At 46.8% G+C, this 16,926-nt stretch overlaps 1 protein-coding gene across 2 annotated transcripts in view; it reads right to left on the bottom strand.

Moving 5' to 3' along the window:
- Positions 1–16,926, bottom strand: part of LOC137535461 (zinc finger protein 271-like) — a 47,672-nt gene that overhangs the window by 23,183 nt on the left and 7,563 nt on the right. Inside the window, exon 1 of one of the 2 annotated variants that reach the window (XM_068257291.1) lies at positions 233–304. The exons of the other annotated variant lie outside the window; for it this stretch is intronic. Coding sequence (XP_068113392.1) covers positions 233–289 — 57 coding nt within the window. The 5' untranslated portion in view covers positions 290–304. Of the gene's footprint in view, positions 1–232; positions 305–16,926 lie in introns of those variants that run through there. 2 annotated transcript variants of the gene reach the window in all.

The raw sequence follows: 16,926 nt of genomic DNA, 5'->3' as shown, positions 1-16,926 counted from the left end.
AACCACTGTCCCCAGCACACCTGGCTAGACGGACCGGCGAGCGACATAGAGTACTCTTTCCTGGAACAGGAAACGTCAACTGGCGATGGAGGGGTTGGCTTAAAATTTATAGAGTGCTCTAATTTGGACGTTTCCTGTTCCTGGGAGGAGCCTATGTCATCTCATGGTGGACCTGTCCTGGAGGTTACTGGAAAAATAAGAGTTATATCATGTGACCTTCCAGAATCCTCACCTCTCCAGTCAGCAGACAGATGATCTCCAGTGTGAGGTTGAATATCCTCTCGGTCATGTGACTCTGGTGCTCATCCATCCTCGGTGGTCTGGTCATGTGATCTGTACAGGATGCTGCTGCCTTTGGATAGATAATAAGGGGAGGATAATCTAGGCTGCACAGTTTTCAGTGGTAAAACTACCGATACAGGATCCTCCTCCCCCAGAACTCCCCATAACTGTCACTTGTGGGTGGTGGGGCCATGCAAAGTATTGCAGGAAAGTATAATAAGCTGGTTTATAGTTATCAGTGCTCTATACTCACAGCATGCTGCAGTCCTGTCCTCCCTCTGCCTCCTCTCCAGCTGGCCTTCTCTCCTCACATCCCCCTCCCACTGTTACCATTCCTGTGATGTTACAGCAGTGCTGGTAGTGGTAGATAGATGAGGATATGAGGAGAGGCAGAGACTGAGGCTAATGGGAGCAAAGGTCTGGAGCACACTGTGACAGCTGGCTATAAACCAATGTAATCCTTCCTTGTACTACACTGCATGGAGGTGGGGGAAGGGAGCAATACTGGAGTGTGGGCATGGCTATACTGGGAAATAAATGGCATTACTGGGGTGGGGGGCATTACATACTGGAGGAAAATGGAAATGCTGGGGGACACAGTGGGACATGGCTATACTGGGGAAGAAATGGCATTACTGGGGTGGGGGCATTACATACTGGAGGATAATGGCAATGCTGGGGGACACAGGGAGGACATGGCTGTACTGGGGAAGAAATAGTATTACTGGGGTGGTGCAACCCCCACTCATACATACATCACATCTGCCATTCTGCCATGCACACTGCATGCATATGGAGCATAACCTGGATACAAAGCCTCATAGGTTTGAATTGCTACAGCTCACTATATAATCCAGTGAAGGGAGGAAAGAACATACTCTCAGTACGGGGCTGACAGCTACCCTACTGAAAGTATGTTTTTTCCTCCCTTCACTGGATGTATGTATGAGTGGGGTTGGACCTGTTTATATCCTAAGGCTTGTTTTTAAACTGTGTGATTTTTTTGATATGTGCTCTGACATGTTGCCCTAAGGGCTCTTTCACATCAGAGCTTGCGTTGGAGAACGCTCAAAGCATACGTTTTGTTGTATGCATTTTAATGCGTTTTGATATGCGTTGCACTGCAGTGACAGCCAGGCAACTGGTATTGCTTAAAAAATAAATAACTTGAAATAAATGTGGCAGCCTCCATATCACTCTCACTACAGTTTTCCTTTAAGGCTTTGTGGTTGGTGTCCCCTCATCTCTTCTATTACAGGTGAGCACTTTACTTTTCATTCTTTATTGCTGCTATTGCACGGTGCACTTTACATTATAGACGTACTGGATATACACACCCCCTGTGATGTAATATACAGTGACCAGATTTTTCTGGGCCTAACCTGGGACGGGGGTGTGTTACGTCAGTGCAGCGCGCTCTGTGGCGTAAAATGGGTGTGGCCTTGACGTCACATGGGCGGAGCCAACTATACTGTAACTGTGAGGCAGCAAGCCAGAGTTTCCTCCCAAAAGTTAGACAAGTGACCCTAAGGGTAATTACAAAAAGAGGACACAGAGAGCCAATATAGTGTAGTAAGTACTGGCAAAGGCTGAATATGCAGAGTAAGTAAAAGAATACTCGCACACACGGGTCGCCACAAAGGTAACCACTGTAAAGGCAGGTGGGGAGATTAGACCTGTCCCCACTGAGGATTAAGAAGTCGCTCTCCATAGATAAAGAAAAAGGAGTTACACCCCTCCACCAAGGCTGGACTCAGATATTGTCCAAGAACAAACAGAGGCGCCAACAGGACTAAAATTCTTTAAAATATATATATGTATAGAGGAGGTAGTGGTGGACTTACCTCCTCCAAGCAGACACACAGAACTGTTGATCTGAACAGCCACAGAAAATTGTATTTACACCCTCCCAGTTATTGTGCAACGCGTTTCACAGGCGTGACCCTGCTTCATCAGGCAGTAAAAGTAGAGCATATAACAGCTGCAGATCAGTATAGCACTAAGTGCCTCTGGGTTAATTAGGCAACGTCCCCCAAACACATGAGAAAGAGGCTTTTCCGCCATGATGAGATGAAACAGGAGATTTGCATCATTGATGTGCAGATGATAAAGCCGCAGAAGCTGCGTGATGCTATTTTTTAGCATATCATTTAGTAATCATGAGCCCCTAAAATACCAAAATGCTGCAACAATAACACCAAAGTAGCAAATGCAGCCAACTATGACCATCAAGTAATACAGCAACCATCACCTCCAGCACATGAAATGCAACAACCGTTTCCTCTCACACATGAAATGCAAGAATCATTTCCCCGACACATGAAATACAAAGACCGTGATCTGACACATCAAAAATGCAAGAACCATTACCTCTGACACATGATATGCAACAACCGTTTCCTCTATTAATTGAAATGCATCAAACTATTCCCTCGACATATACAATGAGGCAAGCATTACTTCCAGACACATGAAATGCAGCAAATGGGCAAACATTATCCCCCACACATGTTAAAATTCAGTAAAGGTTACCACCCACACTTGGAATACACTGACTGTAAGGGGAGGAGGGTGACACTGACTGGGTGGGGAGGAGGGTGACACTGACTGGGTGGGGAGGAAGGTGACACTGACTGGAGGGTAGGTGGGGAGGAGGGTGACACTGGGTGGGGAGGAAGGTAAAAATCACACACAAGAGGGTTCATGGGGTGGGGGGGAGGGGGGTGCAAGAAGGGCAGCAGAAGAACACACACTGAGGGACAATGCTGGAGGGGGGGGGGGAGTCACCACACTGGAGAGAAGAGGGAGACACTCATTGAGGGACAGTGCTGGGGTAGGGAAGGACACACACACTGTGGTGCGGGAGGGGGGCACACAAATTGGTGCTGGGGAGTGGAAGAGGAGGAGGGGCATGCTGAGGGACAGTGCTGGGAGAGAGAGGGACACACACATAGGGAAGGGGGCACCGAGGGACAGTGCTTGTAACATGGGCTGCTGTGAAGCTTATATGCCACTCTTACCAGCGAGCAGATGCAGTTCACATCAGTAAGGGCTCTCCTGTACTGAATTGGCTATTCAAAAATCCCACCTCCCTGTCCCAGAGATCTGTGCGGTTAGGCTGGGTGGGGTTGGCCATGCCGATTGGATGGAGGGCAGGGCTGATGGGGGAGCACGCTGGGGGGGGCGAGATTGATACCAGGTGGCCACGCCTACTTTCCACAACACAAACAATTGGATGGAGGCCAGAGTCCTGCGGCCGGGACATCCTGCAGCCAAAAGTGGGATGTTTCCCGGGACCCCATGCAGCCTGGGACAGGGAACCCCAAATCCGGGACGTGTCCCTGCTAAAGTGGGGCATCTAGTCACCGTATGTAAGAGTGCTGGGTGCAGAGCGGGGAGCACATCCTGGCTGGAGGCAGCATCTGTTTAGTGATACATTTATTATGCAGCTGAAAGTGGATCCGAGATGAACTTTTACTCATTGCATAATTGTGTTCATTTCCTATTGTTTATAGGGCATTCCTCAAGCCAAATACTTTTTTTGTTTTTGTTTTAATACTCTAATTCCCTATAAACTACACAAGCCACGCCCACAGGTTTTCAGAGAGCCAAGGCACTTTCAGACAGTAGCAAGGGCTCATGGGAGGTCAGTCTGGGCAGGAGGGGGAGGTATTACTAGCCAGAGATTTCAGAGGCAGAGGGGAGGAGGGGGGATTAGGTTTTTTTGCTCAAGATGCAGATAAGCCTGCCTCTGTGTAATGTTTACAAACAACATGGCTGCTGTGATTGTATAACATGAATAATAAATCATATTCTGTTAAAGCTGTTTTCAGCTAGATTTGCTGTGTAAACTATCTAAACTTTAGGCAACATATATAGACAAGTTACTTGTTATAGTTAGTTTTTCATCTCGGATCCGCTTTAATGCCCAGAAGGTGAGGGAGTGCTACTGACTGTGCCTTCTGTGGCTGCAGCTCCCAAGCACTGTGAGTCAGACAGGAGAAAAGCCCTGTGTGACTGCTCACATTCCATCTAACACTAATGCTCTCTTCCCCATCTCTCCTATATACAGTTATTGCTGCATACAATCTCTATGCTCATTCATACTATTACTATCCTCATACTTGCCCATGTCTGCACTGATCTCCCCACTGCAATACATCCTGTACAATGCCCAGCAGCCATATATGTGCTAGTATATAACAAGAATCACACAATTACCTCTTCCAACAACGTGTCCTCTCCACTTCCTGCAACTTCTCTTTTTCCTGTCTTACATCATTTCCTGTGTGTGTGATCGCCATCTTGAGGTGAATAGACTAACTGCAGCCACTGTTTGTGGGATCTCTTTTATTACCGTATGAGTTGCATATTGGCTATAAAGCTCATGGTGAACCAGAACTCCTAGGAGTGTGTAAATCGCCTTAAAAATGACCAAAATGGGCTCCATGTTAAGCAACACAGAAATTTGCCTTTTTACAACAAAAGGTATTCGGAACTCTTGCTGTGGTTAATTATTTAGAATATAGTTGCAGATCTAGTTTTGTGTCAGATATATTTACTCTGTGTGGTAATTGTGTTTGATAAAACCAACTGGTTCTAAGCAGACATGTATAGTATCTAAACTCTTGTATACCCAAGAATTATCCTTAATCCATCAAACAAGTATTTTTTCCCCCCTAAAGTAACAATTGGGCAATGCCATTCATCTTATAAATGTGAGCCATAATGCCACCTGCTGGAAGAATACCATATGACAACATACATTATTGATGAGCCAAGGAGGACACCTACTGGTGATGGCAAAACACTACAAATTAAGGAATCAATTTTTTTTCCTCTGGCCAGTTCATCAGTAACGCCTAGACACTCCCACTGCCTTGTGATTAGCTGAAGGATAATCTTTGTTACAGCCTATTATTTTGTGGATTGGCCAGTCACTAAGCTATGGGCAGATATGGTAAATAATAAGGTGAATAAAAATGGAGAGGTGGCACATCATCAAAGGAAGAGATCAAAACACACAGAATCATCAAGAGCAATCCACACTCATGGATCTCATTTTAAAAGGACATGCCCAGAAATACTACATTACTGGTAATTATGAAAGGGTGTCACAATCTGCATCTGCTGGTGATATCATGACTGAACTACCTTTGTTTCACCAGCAGATGTCATCATTCTCCTCAGGGATTTGGCAGCATGAACTTCTCTCTGCCCACCAGCAGAGGGCTCACTTCTCCAGGAATGGTAAGGTATTCTCCATAGTCTGTTGCTAGGAGGAGGTCTGGACTGTCACATGATCTCCCAGCATGGTATTTAAGACACACCTGAACATTCACCTGTTGCTAGCTCATTGTTCCTTGTTCTAGCCATCCTGGTCCAAGTTTCTTGTTCCTTGAGAAGTTCCTAGCTATCCTGTATCCCTATGCTCTGTAGTCTTCCTGTGTATGACCTTGTGCTTATATTATTGATAATACTTTGCCTAAGCGATTACTGGTATTGTTTGATCTCCTGGTTATGATTTATGCTTGTTGACCTTCCACTTGCTCTTTGTGTCCTGTATCTTATCTTGGATCAGTGTGCACACATTATATACAACTGGGGTTACTTTGCATAAATCACCTTATGCAGGGAGGCCCTTGCATATACCCTGAATTAGGTGTATGTTATTGAATACATTTCCCTGCAAGACATTGTCTGTGCATACCTGATCATTGTGGTTGTGCATGTATGCCTATTGAATACATTTGCCTGCTAGATATTGTTCATTGTTGCTGTGCATGAGTTTAATGGTCAGCATATTACTTTGTTTCATTACTAATAAAATCTCCATTATGCTTTATTCCTGTGTTTTTCAGTTCTTTCCTATCAGTTATATTTTGCTGAGTCATAGCTATGCACTATAGTTAAATTAACTGCTGAATAGTTCAACCCTGTTTTACTGTTAATACATATAATATTGCTTTGTTTGTTTGCCAATAGAGATGACCTGAATGGTTTGCATTCGAACGCAAACTTCGGTGGTTCGCGTTTGCAGTGAACCACAAACTATATGCGAGTTCGACCCACCCCCTATACTACATCATTAGGCTTGACTTTGACCCTCTACATCACAGTCAGCAGACACATGGTAGCCAATCAGGCTACACTCCCTCCTGGAGCCCCCACCCCTTATAAAAGGCAGGCAGCATTGGCCATTACCCTCATTCGTGTGACTGCAGTAATTAGAGAAGGGAGAGGTTGCTGCAGAGACATTAACCTCCTTGGCGGTAATGACAAGCTCAGCTCGTCCATTACCACCGGAGGGCACCGCTCAGGCCCCGCTGGGCCGATTTTCATAATTATTTTTTTTTTAAAAACCAGCAAGCACTTTGCTTGCTGTGTGTTAGGGACGATCGCTGCCGCTCGCCGCTACCCGCCGCATAACAGGGCCCCCCCAAGATCGCGTGTGCAGCCTGGCCAATCAGTGCCAGGCAGCGCTGAGGGGTGGATCAGGACTCCCTGTGACGTCACAACATCGATTAGGTCATTCCGTTCATTGCCATGGCGACGGGGAAAGCCCTAAAGAAAATCCCGTTTAGAACGGGATTTCCTTATGGGCAAGAACGCCGACGGCGTTTGGAGAGGTGGGAGGGATGCCACAGGGAGGGGGAAATCCTGTAGCTAGCTACATGATTTAAAAAAAATGCAAAAAATACTGCTGCGCGTCCACCCTGGCGCAATCAATAGAACACCAGGGTGGTTAAGGAAAGCTTAGTTAGGCTCTTGTTAGGCTTGCTCCTTGCTGATACTTATTGCTAAAAAGCACCCCTCAACAGCTCTTTTGAGAGCTAATTTTGTTCTTGTGATCTATTTTTTTTTTTTGTGTGTGTGTGTCCCACTGACACTTGCATATACAGCCCTGTCAGTCAGTCGCAGCTGGCCCTTGGCCCCTTGCTAATTCCTACTGTGCCACTGCCAGGCCCAGCACATTCAGTGCCTACCTTTTCACTACACGTGTGTGAAAGGCAGCTGCACATTTGTAATACCAATCACTGCATACCTGTTCATGTTTACTGCACCTGCGTGACAGAAGCACCCAGTGTTATATACCAGTCACTACTCCTGTTCATGGTGTGTGTGTGTGTGTGTGTGTGTGTGTGTGTGTGTGTGAGTGTGACAGCTGTGTGTGTGTGTGTGTGTGTGTGTGTGTGTGTGTGTGTGCTGTGTGACTGCACATTGTATTAGTCAAGTCAGTGCATAACTTTCACTTCATCCCCCCTGATATGGACAAAACGGGTAGAGGCAGAGGCAGGCCACCCAGCAGGTCTGTTCAAAGTTGTGCTGACGTGATTTTGTGTGGCCCTGAACTAAAGTAGAGTGCTCAGAAGATCAACTCCCAAGATTGTCAGGACGTGGTTGACTATTTAACACAGAACACCTCATCTTCTGCAACCACCAGCGCTACTCCAAGCACCACATCCGCTACATTTGACACTTCGCAGGAGTTATTTGGTCGGGCATTAACTAATTCACAGCCATTATTGTTACAACAAGATAAAGGCGCTAAGCAAATTACAACACCTCATATGTCTGAGTTAGGCATCACTATGACGTAAGGTGTGAGGAGGAGGAGGATGATGATGAAGTACCTGCTGTTGGTGCAGTTTTGGAGGTGTCTGATACAAGCGAAGTTTTGGATGTTTATGATGATGATGATACTGCCATGGATGCCACGTGGGATTCTAAGAGACAAGATGACCAAGGGGGGCAGTTCAGAGGGGGGAGTCAGAGAGGAGTAGGAAGACACTATTTGCTGAAAGAAGCAGGGGGAGCTCATCATCAGAAACAGCTCATATCAGTGTCCGGCGCCATGTATCGCCACCTATAGACAGGCAGCCAAAATGCCCTTCAATGTCAGCTGCTGATGCCACCATAGTGCCATCACCCCAGGGGGGCTCAGCGGTGTGGAAAAATTTTTGGTGTGTCTACCTCAGATGACAGCAATGCCATCTGTTCTCTCTGTCACCAAAAATGGAGCCGTGGAAAGTCCAACACCTGCGTAGGGACAACTGCCTTACGAAGGCACATGGAGAAAAGGCACAAACTACAATGGCAAGACCACCTGAGGAAAAGCAGCACACAAAAGCAAAGCCACCCTCCTTCTCCTCTTTCTCCTTCAGGTGCATCATTTTCAGCCGCTTTCTCCCTTGCACCTTCACAGCCACCCTCCTCCACTCCACCTCTCACCTTGAGCGGTTCCTGCTCCTCTGCCCACAGCAGCAGCCAGGTGTCCTTGAGGGAAATCTTTGAGCAGAAGAAGCCAATGTCTGCCAGTCACCCCCTTGCCCGTGATCTGACAACTGGCTTGGTGGAACGGTGATCTTGCCAGCTGTTACCATACCAGCTGGTGGACTCTGAGGCCTTCCGAAAATTTGTGGCCATTGGGACACCGAAGTGAAAGATACCAGGCCGCAATTATTTCTCAAAAAAGGCGATACCCAAACTGTACCATGAAGTAAAAAGGCAAGTGGTGTCATCTCTGGCACACAGCGTTGGGTCAAGGGTCCATCTGACCGCAGATGCCTGGTCTGCCAAGTGCGGTCAGGGCAGGTACATTACTTACACAGCCCATTGGGTCAACCTGGTGACCGCTGGCAAGCAGGGAGTACATGGCTGTGCAGCGGACCTAGTTGTGACACCTGACACCTCCACGGCTTACAGGCAGGCCTGCTGCCACCTCCTCTCCTTCTCCTTCTCCTCCTACATCCTCTCCACTGTCATCCTCCTCCTCCTCCTTGGCTGAGTGGCAGTGCTACTCTACTGGTGCTGCGATCTCCTCTCCAGCTACTCAGCCCTGGCTCCACAGGGCCTATGCTGCATGCCAGGTACGGTTGGTGTCACGCCATCTTAGACATGTCTTGCCTCAAAGCGGAGAGTCACACTGGACCAGCTCTCCTGGCTGCTCTTAACAAACAGGTGGATCAGTGGCTGAACCTACACTAACTGGAAATTGGCAACGTGGTGTGTGACAATGGCAGCAATCTCATTTCGGCTTTGAATTTGGGAAAGTTGACACATGTACCCTGCATGGCACATGTGCTGAATCTAATAATTCAGAGATTTTTGTGTAAGTACCCAGGTGTAATGATCGCTGCTGCAGCAGCTATTGCTGGAAGTAGTGCTGCAGCTCAGGCAGTTCTGATGTCTTTCCATGCAAATTGCATAGCTTTGTCTGTCTTTCCCTGCTGTCAGCTTGTGACTGATTATCATTCACCTGTGTGGGAATCTGCATGTCTGCTCCCATTGGATGACCTCAGTATAAAGATCTGCTTCCTGCAGGGTTTCCTTGGGTTTTCATAGCTTCAGCTTAAGCCTGTCTTGCTGTCGCTTTAGCCCCCGATCGTGTTTCTTGTTAAAGATACTTTGCTGGTTTTGCATCATATATTGGTTCATTGCCAATATATATGCATACCAGCACGTTTATTATTTTCCTTGTATTTGTGTTACGTTGATACATCAGTGTCGCTGATGTATACGTACACGAACTGTTTATTTCCTGTGTTCAGTTAGTCAGTTTTCCAGCACGTTTTGGTAGGTTGCGCGTACCGTGACCACCCGTGCTGAGGTAGTTATCCTGTTCCTGGTCCTGTTTGTGGATTGCGTTCATCTCTGAGAAGAGATAACGAATCCTTCTGAATCCTGTCCTGTTACCGTTTGTGGATTGCGTTCATCTCTGCGAAGAGATAGCGAATCCTTCTGAGTCCTGTTCCCTGTATTACACCAGTCCTAGTCAGCGTTCCTGCTTATGTCATATATCGGTTCATTGCCGATATATACATATGTTAGTCAGACGTTACAAATAGTTTCATTGATAGCTGTAATTGTAATACGCTAGGAAAACATACTTATTGTATATTTGTCTGTGTTACGTTCATCTATCTTGATCCTGCTATTTCCTGACTATCCTGTCCTGTCTTTGTGAGGCACGCCATCGCTGCGAACGCGTTGGCTGCCTCATTCCAGTCTGTCTTGTCGTGGACGCTTGCTGTCGCTAAGTAGCGGCTAGCTAGCAAGCGTTCATTCTGTCTACCTGTCCTGATATCCTCAGTTCTGGTTTATGCGCTCAGCGCTACTTTGCGCTGAGACGTTATAACGAAAGCATTGTTTGTGGCTGTCAGATCTGCACCGGCTCTGTGCGCCACAATCTCCTATTGGAGTCAGTCCTCCCCTCCACTATACTAGGGATAGCCTGTTTCCTTGTGCTAGTGTGTGTACCTCCTCCACGCCAGCTCATGCGTTGCATGCTGACTGTGGAGAATACACCACCAAGCCTTACATTATGAAAACCCCATTACCAATCCCCATTGTGGGGGGGATTGCCAGAAAGTATGACACTGTTAATTATGGTTCCTGTTCCTTTAAGAAATTTGAAGAACTTAGCTCTGAAACAGAAAATGAGTTTTTCTCTGAATGTGCCAGGTTCCTGGCCAATCCCGATCTCCAAGCGACTCCTGTTTCAACCTGGGCACTCCAACTAAGTTATATTTTGTTTAAAGGGGAATTATTCCAGTGGGCATTTGATGTTCTCAATCATTCCGATTTGAAAGAGAGACCGCTGGAATTTCTAGCGTTTGTGATCCATAACTGGTTGCGCATAGATCCATTGCCTTTTCCTCTTAATGAACTCCTGGCAGCAGGCCAATCAGCTGCTCCTTCAATTGCTTGCAAGAATGAGCAGCAAGCAGAAAGTGTTACTGATAATTTTCCTGCAGCTTTGAATAAATCACCAAAAACCGCAAGGTCAAAGGCAAAACGCAAACGTTCTAAGAAACGTGTCCAATCTGCAGAATCGTTATCCTTAGCGACTGAGACCTATAATGAGATTCTGCCATTAACAGATAATGAAATGCAATTGTCTTTCAGGGGAGTTAAATGGACTTATGAAACTACTAATGAACTTTCCTCCCTGGCTAGGGAAAATAAAGATTTTTGTTTAAAAGAATTATCTGAGTATGATTATGAGGATATATTACAGAGTATTGAACAGATCAATTTATTCGTGCAGCAAGGGAAATTTGCATACACTACAGTTCAACACTTGCTACAGGTATTGGAGATTCTTAAGAATAAGGAATCTGCCAATCACCTGCTAATTAACCCTATACATGTGCCTGCCACAATCATATCTGCAGACTGTGATCAGCCTAAATGTTTCGCTGTTAAGTATGCATGGGATCCTCCATTCGAGAGGGGAGAGATGGAAGCCCTGGTCTGTGAATGGAAGAATGATTCAAGTTCATTTTGTCAATTTTACAGTGCAAAAAGTGAAATGGTATTGAACGCATGCATTAAGTCAGCCTATAACCTAATAGAGGCTGGTGTGTGTAGGTATGACTGTGTGGCTCCCTTGATTGATGTGTGGGAACTGATTTTGGATGATTTTTATGTGACTCCGAATTCGCAAATTTGGCGTTCTGACCCGCCTGCTTCAGCACCTTTGGCTGATTCAGCAGGTGATTCGGAGCTCTTTTTGTGTGAAATTGAAGTTCCTGCAATTCCACCCTGTACCATGGATAACTCAGTGTTACTTCCCAGTAAAACAGAAGCCACTGATACATTCTTAACCTTGCCCTGCGCAAATTTCTCAGCAGAGAATCCAGAGGTCCTGCTGACTTCCGAGTCCAGCCTAGCCAGTACTCATGACTCTTTGTTTAGTGAAACAGACACCAGAAAAATCTTACCTGTCTCTGCAAACACTTCTGCAGAAATTACCTGTGTTAATAAAGTTCAACTCCTGTCTGATCCAGCAGATGCCAATAGATGCACTACATCAGTTTCCGAGTCCCAGCAATCCTGTCTAGTAAACTCAGAACCCCAGCATCTGAATTTTCCAATTTTACATATGAATGGTGATTCAGATGCGCAAACATTGTGTCTTGATCTTCCTGTTTCTACACCTCGCTCTAGTTTCGTGAATAGCTCAGAGCATCTGCTATGTGAACCTGAAATCGCAGAATTATTACCTTGTTCAGAAAATTTTCCAATAAATTTGCCCTGTACCATGAATTGTGCAGTAGATCTCTCCAATGAAACTCAGGTCACAGAATCATTATGCTGTCCAGCAGGTGCTTCCATGGTTTTGCCCTGCAATATGGACTGTTCAGTGATCCTGTCCAGTGAAGCTGTGGTCGCAGAGTCTTATGCTTCACCCAGTACTTTGGATACTTTAAACCCTCTAGCAGAGGAGGCTGAAGCACTGCTTACCTCAGTTGGTGTTGCAGTAATATTCACTTGTCTAGCAGCTGTTTTGGAATTACAGTCTGCTCTAATAAAACTTGATGAATTTCTGCCCAGCAAAGCAGAAGCCATTGAAATATTGTCCTCGTCAGCAAGTGTGTCAGATACCTTGCCCTGTACACAGTCTGGTTTAACCAATGTTGAGTCCCTCTTCAGTGTTGTAACAGCCGAGGAACTCCAGCCCTGTCCTCTGAATGTTTCAGAAGTCTTGCCCTGTAACATGGATAATTCTGATTCTCTGGTCAAAATAATAGAAATCTCAGAATTTCAGTCCGGTCTGATGAGTGTTCCTGAAACCCAGCCCTGTATCCTGAAAGATTCTGGTTCTCTGGCCGCTGTGGCAGAGGTTCCAGAGTCCCCTTCCTGTCCAGGGAATTCCTCAGTTTTGCCTAGTCCAGTGGGGGCTGCTGCAATACTGACTTGTTCTGCAGCGCCTCATGAGCTCCAATCCAGTGTATTAAATGAGTCTCTGCCCAGTCCAGAGGTAGTTGTGGAGTCCCTATCTGGTTCAGTGCATACATCAGAAGATTTGTCCTGTCTTGTTAGTGCCCCTGAATCTGATTTGTTACTGACTTTGCTGGAATCAGCGACATCTAAGTCTGATCCAGCATTCTCGTGTAAAAGTCCAGTAGTTGCGAAGTTTAGTCATGATGATTTTTTTTTGGCCAGTCCTGGTTTTGGTCCTGTCTTGGCTGACCCTGAGGCTCACAGTTCCTTGACATGCCCAGAGGTTTCTCTTGTGCCGGTGTGCCCAGATGTTCTTTGTGTGCCAGAATGCCCAAGTGTGTCTAAGGTGTTAGCGTGCTCTGATGCTTCCTTAGTGGGAACACGTTCTGATGTTGCCAGTCTGCCTGCATGCCCAGAGATGGTTCTGGTCCCTGAAAGCCCTGATATTGATGTTTGTCCTTGTGGCCCTGACTCGGGAATTGCCCTAGGTTCCATAGGGGTTCTTGATAGTTCTCCATGTGAGCCTAAGGGGCATTCTGACCTATGGGGATCTCTTTGGAGCTTCAAGGTGTTCTGGGAGGTCTCTGAGAAAACTTGTCCTGGTGCCTTGGACTGGTTCAACAGTGGGTTTTGTCTTGGTAAAGACAGTACCGGTGGGCATTGCAAAGGCTTTGGCGTTTCTGAACGGTTCCTGGAAGGCGGTGGGTATCGCTCAGGGAATTTCGGAGGGCTTTCTTCTGGAAATCATGGTTCTGATGGGTGTCACACTGGGGCTTGTAGTACTGATGGGCATGGTTCTGTAGGTTCTGGTTCTGATGGGTCCAGTCTTGTGGGGACTGATTCTGGAATTCGGTCTTGCCGGGCTGTCCCGGTCATCATGAATTATCAGTCAGACTGTTTTGTTGGAAATTTCGGTTTTGAAAAGCGTCTGGAATCCGCTTTTAAAGGCGGGGGTACTGTAATGATCGCTGCTGCAGCAGCTATTGCTGGAAGTAGTGCTGCAGCTCAGGCAGTTCTGATGTCTTTCCATGCAAATTGCATAGCTTTGTCTGTCTTTCCCTGCTGTCAGCTTGTGACTGATTATCATTCACCTGTGTGGGAATCTGCATGTCTGCTCCCATTGGATGACCTCAGTATAAAGATCTGCTTCCTGCAGGGTTTCCTTGGGTTTTCATAGCTTCAGCTTAAGCCTGTCTTGCTGTCGCTTTAGCCCCCGATCGTGTTTCTTGTTAAAGATACTTTGCTGGTCTTTGCATCATATATTGGTTCATTGCCAATATATATGCATACCAGCACGTTTATTATTTTCCTTGTATTTGTGTTACGTTGATATATCAGTGTTGCTGATGTATACGTACACGAACTGTTTATTTCCTGTGTTCAGTTAGTCAGTTTTCCAGCACGTTTTGGTAGGTTGCGCGTACCGTGACCACCCGTGCTGAGCTAGTTATCCTGTTCCTGGTCCTGTTTGTGGATTGCGTTCATCTCTGCGAAGAGATAACGAATCCTTCTGAATCCTGTTCTGTTCCTGTTTGTGGATTGCGTTCATCTCTGCGAAGAGATAGCGAATCCTTCTGAGTCCTGTTCCCTGTATTACTCCAGTCCTAGTCAGCGTTCCAGCTTATGTCATATATCGGTTCATTGCCGATATATACATATGTTAGTCAGACGTTACAAATAGTTTCATTGATAGCTGTAATTGTAATACGCTAGGAAAACATACTTATTGTATATTTGTCTGTGTTACGTTCATCTATCTTAATCCTGCTATTTTCTGACTATCCTGTCCTGTCTTTGTGAGGCACGCCATCGCCGCATCGCATTGGCTGCCTCATTCCAGTCTGTCTGGTTTTGGACGCTTGCTGTCGCTGAGTGGCCGCTGGCTGGCAAGCGTTCATTCTGTCTACCAGTCCTGATATCCTCAGTTCTGGTTTATGCGCTCAGCGCTACTTTGCGCTGAGACGTTATAACGAAAGCATTGTTTGTGGCTGTCAGATCTGCACCGGCTCTGTGCGCCACAATCTCCTATTGGAGTCAGTCCTCCCCTCCACTATACTAGGGATAGCCTGTTTCCTGGTGCTAGTGTGTGTACCTCCTCCACGCCAGCTCATGCGTTGCATGCTGACTGTGGAGAATACACCACCAAGCCTTACACCAGGCTTACAGGACGTCCTGAAGCAGTCCAGGAAGGTGTGTGGGCATTTCAGGCAGTCTTGCACAGCCATGGCACGTTTGGCTGATATTCAGCGGAGAAACAACTTTCCGGTGAATCGCTTGATTTGCGATAGCCCAACTTGCTGGAATTCAACGCTCCTGATGTTTAACCGCCTGCTACAACAGGAGAAAGCCTCAACCAGTAGCTGTACAACTACAGTAAAAGGACATGCTCTGGGGAGATGGGGTTGTTTTGGCTGAAGTACTGGACACTCATGCGAAATGCCTGCAGGCTCATGCGGCCGTATGAGGAGGTGAGAAACACGGTGAGTCGCAGTGAAGGCATCATCAACGACTTGATCCCGTACGCTTACTTCCTGGCATAGAGTGGTGTATCAAGCTGTGGAGGAGCAGGAACAGGAGGAAGAGTTGTGGGATCAATTCTCAGCAGAACCAGATGTTTTCTCAACACCTGCGGCAGCACAGAGGGAGGAGGAGGAGGAAGAGTCGTGTGGGGAAGAGGAGTCAGATGATGAGGAAGGTGTTTTTTTTCCACCGAGGAGGCGGAAGAACAACTGCAGCAGGTGTTGCAGGGGGCTTGTGCTGCTCAACTTTCCCGTGGTATTCTTTGTGGCTGGGGGGAGGAGGAGAACTTACCTGACATCACTGAGAAAGAGCAAGAGGAGATGGATAGTATGTCTGCATCCAAATTTGTGCAGATGGCAGCTTTCATGCTGTCCAGCCTGTTGAGGGACCCCCATATAAAAAAAACCTCAAGGGGAATGACCTGTATTGGGTGGCCACGCTACTAAACCCTCGGTATAAGCACAAAGTGGCGGAGATGTTACCAACTCACCAGAAGGCAGAAAGGATGCAGCACTTGCAGAATCAGCTGGCAACTAAGCTTTAAAGTGCATTTAAGGGTGATGTCACAGCACAACGGAATAAAAGGTACCACTGCCAGTAATCCTTCTCCCATGTCCACGCAGGCAAGGACAGGACGCTCCAGCAATCTCATGGTGATGTTGGACATGTGGACATTCTTTAGTCCAATGCCTCGCCCTAGCCCTTCCAGATCCACCCACCCACCCTCGACCGGCAGGTAGCTGGCTACCTAGCCTTAACTGCGGATGTAGACACTATGAGCAGCGATGTACCTCTGGACTACTGCGTGCGCAGGCTTGACCTGTGGCCAGAGCTGTCACAATTTGCCATCCAACTTCTGTCTTGCCCTGCCTCAAGCATCCTGTCAGAAAGGATCTTCAGCGCAGCTGGAAGCATTGTCACTGAGAAGAGGAGTCGCCTAGGTCAAAAAAGTGTACTGAACACCTTTTTCAAAATGAATGAGGCATAGATCCCGGAGGGCTACTGCCCGCCCAAAGACTAAGTCAGTCCCCACACACAGCATCTCTGCCTGCACGCCGTGTGACTGCCTGAACCAAGACTAATGCTTCATACACACTTCAGATAAAAGTCACCGCGGCAAGGTAATGATCATGAAGGGGGATGGGCACATGTACATGCCTTTTGTTTTGTTGTTGCAGCTGCAGTGCAGCCAGAAAAATTAGGCAGGCATGTACACGCACCAGAAAAATTATTGTAGTGGCCACTGCTGGAGTCCTGGACCCTGTTGGTGGTGGCGAAGAAGGTAGTCAAGTGGCCTGCAGGCAGAGATGCTGTGTGGGGAGCGACTAATGTTTCATACACACTTTAGATAAAAGTCTTTGGAAAAGGCAAGATCACAGACCAATTTCACCCCAT

Source organism: Hyperolius riggenbachi, chromosome 10 (genome assembly GCF_040937935.1).
Source record: "Hyperolius riggenbachi isolate aHypRig1 chromosome 10, aHypRig1.pri, whole genome shotgun sequence".
Lineage (NCBI taxonomy): Eukaryota > Metazoa > Chordata > Amphibia > Anura > Hyperoliidae > Hyperolius > Hyperolius riggenbachi.
This window is presented reverse-complemented; position numbering and strand designations above follow the sequence as displayed.